At 42.6% G+C, this 6,000-nt stretch overlaps 1 protein-coding gene across 2 annotated transcripts in view; it reads left to right on the plus strand.

Moving 5' to 3' along the window:
- SMC5 (structural maintenance of chromosomes 5) overlaps positions 1–6,000 on the plus strand; it is a 266,453-nt gene that overhangs the window by 173,485 nt on the left and 86,968 nt on the right. For both annotated transcript variants that reach the window (XM_075317886.1, XM_075317896.1), the window contains exon 16: positions 5,684–5,807. In XM_075317886.1, coding sequence (XP_075174001.1) covers positions 5,684–5,807 — 124 coding nt within the window. The remainder of the gene's footprint in view (positions 1–5,683; positions 5,808–6,000) is intronic.

The following is a 6,000-nucleotide window of genomic DNA, read 5'->3' on the forward strand; positions in this document are numbered from 1 at the left end:
AGCCTGCCTAGTATGAAGCAATGCCACCAGATCCCAAGGTTGTGCATAGTCTCTCTCAAGCTCCAACGCTGAATAATGCCTAGAGCCTTTAATCCAATCCAGTATATATCTAGTCAAACAGGCTATATTGTAACCCCGAATGTTCGGCAAACTCAGACCTCCATGAACCTTAGATGCCATCAACTTCTTAAGCCCTATACGAGGGCGTTTCCCCCTCCAAATGAAGTGTGAAAAAGCTCTATTTAGCTGGACAATATCTTTATGCTTGAGAAGCAGGGGAAGTGTTTGAAGATGATACATTAATTTTGATATCGACATCATCTTAATTAGGTGGACTCTACCAATTATGTTCAATGGAAGGTCGTGCCATCTTTTAAGATCTTGCTCTATTTGGCTCAGAAGGGGTGGATAGTTTAGACTATAAAGGGTTGCCGGAACCTTACCTATTTTAACTCCCAGGTATGTGATATATGACTTAGCCACTGTAATTCCTTCAAAAGGGTTCTGCTCCCGTGTTTGAACATTTGTCCCTCCCAGGTATAGGAGCTCGCACTTTGACGCATTAATCTTGAAGCCTGAATACGCTCCAAACTCTCGCAAAATTTGTAAAATCTCGGGGACCTGCTGAGCTGGATTCGAAAGGAAAAGCAAAATGTCATCTGCAAAAAAAGCTGACTGAATTTGTCTATTATTTACAGAAATACCCTGGAAGGTGCTATGTGTAGATAACAATCGTACCAATGGTTCCAGAGCCAGATTAAAAAGTAATGGGGAAAGGGGGCAACCCTGTCTGGTTCCTTTCAGTAACGGAAAAGGGGCTGACAGATATCCTGGAATGTAAACTTGAGCCTTCGGATTTGTGTAAATTTCTCTAATGTAGGTATAAAATGACCCCGAAAAACGCATTTCATCTAGAACTCTATAAAGCCATGACCACTCAATATTGTCAAAGGCTTTCTCGGCATCTATTGTAAGCAAAGCGGGAGATTCTCCTTTCAGAGGCCGAAGGTTAACCCTATCCAGGACAAGAAGAACTTTTCTAATATTTAGTGTCCCTGATCTTTTCTGAATGAAACCGGCCTGTGCTGGGGAAATCAGTTGGGGAAGAATTATAGCTAGACGATTCGCCATAATCTTTGACATTATCTTCATATCTAGGTTGATAAGTGATATGGGCCTATACGAACCCGGATCCTTCGGGTCCTTCCCCTGTTTAGGGATCAATTTTATATATGCCCGGTTATTATTTTGGAAAGACGCATTACCGTCTAGTATGCTATTATACAGTTCTAGTAATGTAGGTAAGATCTCTTCCTTTACTGTTTTATAGAATTCTCCCGTAAATCCGTCAGGGCCAGGGGCTTTATAATTATGCATGGAGTTGATTGTCCCCAATACTTCTTCCCCCGTAATTTTAGCATTCAGAAAAGTGCGATGCTCTTCTGTGAGTCGAGGTAGTGTCACTTTAGATAAAAGATTATTATCAGGAAATTTGTCTCCCTTTTCCGACGAATAAAGGTTTCTATAATACGTGCCTAAAGTCTCAATTATTGTCTTAGGGTTTTTGTGTATCTCCCCCTTTTGATTTTTTATTTGCATGGGTCCCTGAGTTATAGTCCTATTTTTCGCTAAGTTGGCCAGTATTTTCCCTGCTTTATTTCCAAAGCGATGTAATGTAGCTTCTTGCATTGACCTAGCCATTTGTTCCCGTTTTTCCGCCCACTCATTAAAAGCTCTTTGGGCTATTACCCATCTATCTCTATGGTCCCTATCAGGATGCTTTTGAAAAGAAGTATATGCTTCCCTCAATTTATGGGAGGTTTCAGTAAATTTAAGATGAGCCTTTTTCTTCAAATAGGAAACATGTGCTATCGTTCTGCCCCGTAATACTGCCTTCGCCGTATCCCATAATAACATAGGTGTGTCTTTATGTTGATCATTATGTACCATAAATTCCGTCCACCATCCCTTTAATTTCAAGGAAAAATCTTCGTTATCTTTAAGGAAGGAAGGATATCGCCACAGATAGTCCGTTCCTCTGGGATAAATGTTTGCTAGGTCTAGCACCACCGGGGCATGGTCAGAAATCACCAAATCCTGGATAGTAGCTGAGTGGAGCGCACGTACCAGGTTCCCTGAAATAAGGAAGTAGTCAATGCGAGACCAGGAGCTATTAGCATGTGAATAGTGCGTAAATTCCCTATCCTGAGGGTGCAGTAGTCTCCACGCATCCCATAAGGCCGTGGCATTTAACAGAGGACGCATAACTTTATCATGGCCGCGCGGTACACTTGGGGGGCCTTTAGCATTTTTCCTGTCCTCTAGCACAGATACCACCGAGTTGAAATCCCCCCCAATTATTAGATTAAAATGGGCATGTTCTAAAATTTTGGCCTCAAGTCGTTGAAAGAATGATTTGTTGTTTTCGTTCGGGGCATAAATATTAAAGATTTTATAAATTCCTCCAGGTATCTCCACTGAGACCATCTGAACCCTACCTTCCGTGTCCGCATATGTTTCCAGGACTTGATGTTGTAATCTCCTACTTACTAATGTAATAACCCCTGCTTTCCTTTTAACTGAAGATGACCCATAGACTCCTCCAACCCACAATTTCCCCATCCTCTGCATGTCTGAACCTTCCAGATGAGTTTCCTGAAGGAGCGCAATGTCCGGTTTGAGGCGATTAAGGTGGCGTAATATCTTAATTCTTTTTTGGGGGGAACGTAACCCCTTAACATTCCAGGTGACTATTCTCATAAAGTGCATGTAATAAATGGAAATCCTGCCTTTCGTTTACCATGTTTTTGCTGCCCTCCTTTGCCAAAAAAAAATTCAACCAATTAGACAATTGAACATAGTGCTCACTTGCAATAACGAGAGTAGTAGTAATAATAATAACTCTGTGTAAAATCTTTGCTACTTCACTTGAATCCAAAATCCCCAAACATTTCAAACATCTCCCTCCCCTCCCCCCCCCAACTATACCATAATACTCAGACTTCACTTTTTTCTGATCATCTTCCAAGCTCAGTCAACCTTATACTTGTATAGCATTTCACCAATATAAAGGAGTGTCCCACCTACAAAGAAAGAGAGAAGGAAGAAAAAAAAAAAAAAAAAAAAAAAAGGTTCTCTTTCCTTTCCTCCGCCTCAGATTTCTTGAACTTTTTCCACTGCGGCTTCTCCAGCCTAAATCAAAAACAGGTGTCCCACCTTGAACTTCATACATCCGACATTTGTCTATTTGTCTCAGGTTCCCTTAAGTTCCTTGTTTTGTTGTCTCCGGTCCTTCGGGGAAGCTGTAGCGAGCTTCACAGAGCTCCCTTTGGTCACTCTCTGGTTCGGTGAGTCGTTGCGCCCTTGTCCTGGAGAATTCCTGAGGTCACGAGGACTGTTGATCCGCTCAATAAAGGCCTCTGCCTCCTTTGGACTTGAGAAAGAATTGTAGGATCCATCCTGATGTCTGATAATCAACGTTGCCGGGTACTTTAACTGGAAGCGTATATTTCTCTTAAATAAGGCAGAGCATATGTATGAGAATGCCCTCCGCTGCCGTGTGACCTCCGCAGAAAAATCCTCGAAGAGCAAGATGCGCGAGCCTTTCACCTCCAAGGGATGTTTCAATTTCTTGTATGCCTGTAATATTTCCTGTTTATCGGAGAAGTCCAAGTATTTCATTATGACTTGTCTTGGGCGTCTGTTATTTTCACTCTCATCACCTCTCCTTGGCGGACCAATGCGGTGCACCCTTTCCACTTTTCTCCTTCCTGCTACTCCCAGGGTTGTAGGAATAGTGGATTCACACAATGTACGTAGCTCACCAACCGGGTATGTTTCAGGCAGGCCGATAATGCGCAAATTGCTTCTTCTGGAGCGGTTCTCCAGATCGTCCACACGGTCCCTCAGGATCAGATTCTCCTTGGCCAGACGCATGACTGTAGTGTGGTCAGAGCTGAAGTCCTCCTCTAACGTCGACATTTTGGTTTCCATAGCCGCAACCTGTTCCACCGTCTCATCAAGTTGGTTCTGTATGGCACTGAGAGCTTTTGCTATTGATGCTTTAATTGTAGCGGAGATGTCAGGTAGCAAACGATTGGCGACTTCATCAGCCAGACGCTTATAATCCATACCCTCCACTGTTTTGAATACATCCGGGGTCCCCGTGGAATCCTCCATCTCCATCTGATGAGTATTCTCAGGTGACCGAGGGACACTTAATTCTGTATGGGCAGTCACAATCTTTTTTTCACACTGTACGCTGGATGTATGAGGATTTTGTGTTTTGGAGCTGCTACGCAGCAGGTATCTTTCCATCAAATAGTGAATGAAGGGACGCAAGTTTTGACACTGATTTAGTGTGGGTTGTCAGACAAATCTTGATTCTGCTCCCCCTTTTGTTTATTCTCACTTTCACCCCTTTCTCCCCCCTGCCAGAGTTATATGAATTCTCACTGTCCTGAAACTTTGCAGGGATGTATGTTTAAACTTCCCTCCTTCAGCTTCTTTCACTTTCTCCAGAGCTTTGCACTGATTCTGTATGCCTAGAGATTCAGCACCTGCTTGTTAAGCACAGGTCTGGACAAGATGGGGGAAGGGCCCAGGGATTCCCGGCGTTTTAACTCTGCTCTTTGCAGAACTTGTCAGTAGCGTTGTTTGCAGCTGATATCTTATCAGGACTCCAGGAGATTTATTATTCTGCTGCCGGTTAACTGTTTAGTGCTGGGGGAGTGAGTGCAAGGTAAGCTGTGTCCTGCTCTCTGTGTACAGATCTGATGTTAGTGCAGGGCAGGCTCCGGCGCCATCTTTATCATGCTGCCAGATCTTGAGAGGGAGGGGGAGAGCGAAGTTCACCGCGCTGTTTCAAGTGATTATCTCCACGGCTCCCCATGAACATCCCTGCATTCAGCAACTTCACTCACCGATGGTATGGAGCGGGGGAGGCTGGTGGGATGTCCGGTATATATGTCAGAGCTGCAGGGAATGACAGAGCTCAGGCGTCCTGTGTCCTACATGATCAGCGCAGGAGCCGGAAGTCCAAGTAGAATCCGTTTTTTACAGCGACATTGGAATTCTTTAACATAGGTTACTGTAAATGGTCTTGTAAATGATTAACTTCTGATGAAAAAATACGCATTACACATGGATAAGTAAGAAAAAATTGTACTGAGTTTCTGGATAAAATGTAGATCTGGTTTCTATACACTCTTGTGAACTTAGCCTGACAAAGTTTGCAACTTTACTTTTTTCTTAATCTGTCTTCCTGAGCTCATCTCAGCTGATTTATGGCCACACACCACATTAAAGTTGAATGTGCAGGTAAACAAAGTACCTGGTAAAGATAATCTATACAAAATTTATAATAAAAGTCAATTGCAAGTATTATTTCCATCTCAAAATACATGCATTTCAGTAAAAAAAAAAAGTACCCAAAGTTGGCACAGCCAGTTTTTAAGTTTTCTCTGCCTAATCTGACACAATTGTTATTCCACAGAAAGGGAGATAAAAACATTAGAACAAGAAAGTAGGTAATACGTATGAGAGATGTGGGGTGGTCCCGAATAAATGCAGTTTACCACCTCACATGGAGAGAAACTTGGTTGGTGGATCTTTTGCAATTCTTTACTTCATGACTAAGTTGTCCATATATTCTGGCACTTTTTAATAAGTCTCTCTTTCTTAGCTTAAAGCAGTTAGAGCAAGAGGATATTAACTTGGAAGATGCCGAACAACAAGCGAATGGCAAGATGAAAGAAATCAATGTCCAGAAAAAGAAAATTGTTCTAGAACTCACAGAGCTAATTAAGGTGAGAATGACGCGTTTCTGTTTACTGGTCTTTTGTGCTCATGGAGGAAGATCAAACCTGGAGCAAAGGAAAAGTGGAACCGTGGACCATAGCAAACAGCCAGGTCGCGGTTTTCATTTTTAAAGTGTCTTCTGAAAGTTCCATGCTATAACAAAAGGTTTCCATTTTAGCTCAACTTCTTATGGATATGGAT

Source organism: Anomaloglossus baeobatrachus, chromosome 1 (assembly GCF_048569485.1).
Source record: "Anomaloglossus baeobatrachus isolate aAnoBae1 chromosome 1, aAnoBae1.hap1, whole genome shotgun sequence".
Taxonomy (NCBI): domain Eukaryota; kingdom Metazoa; phylum Chordata; class Amphibia; order Anura; family Aromobatidae; genus Anomaloglossus; species Anomaloglossus baeobatrachus.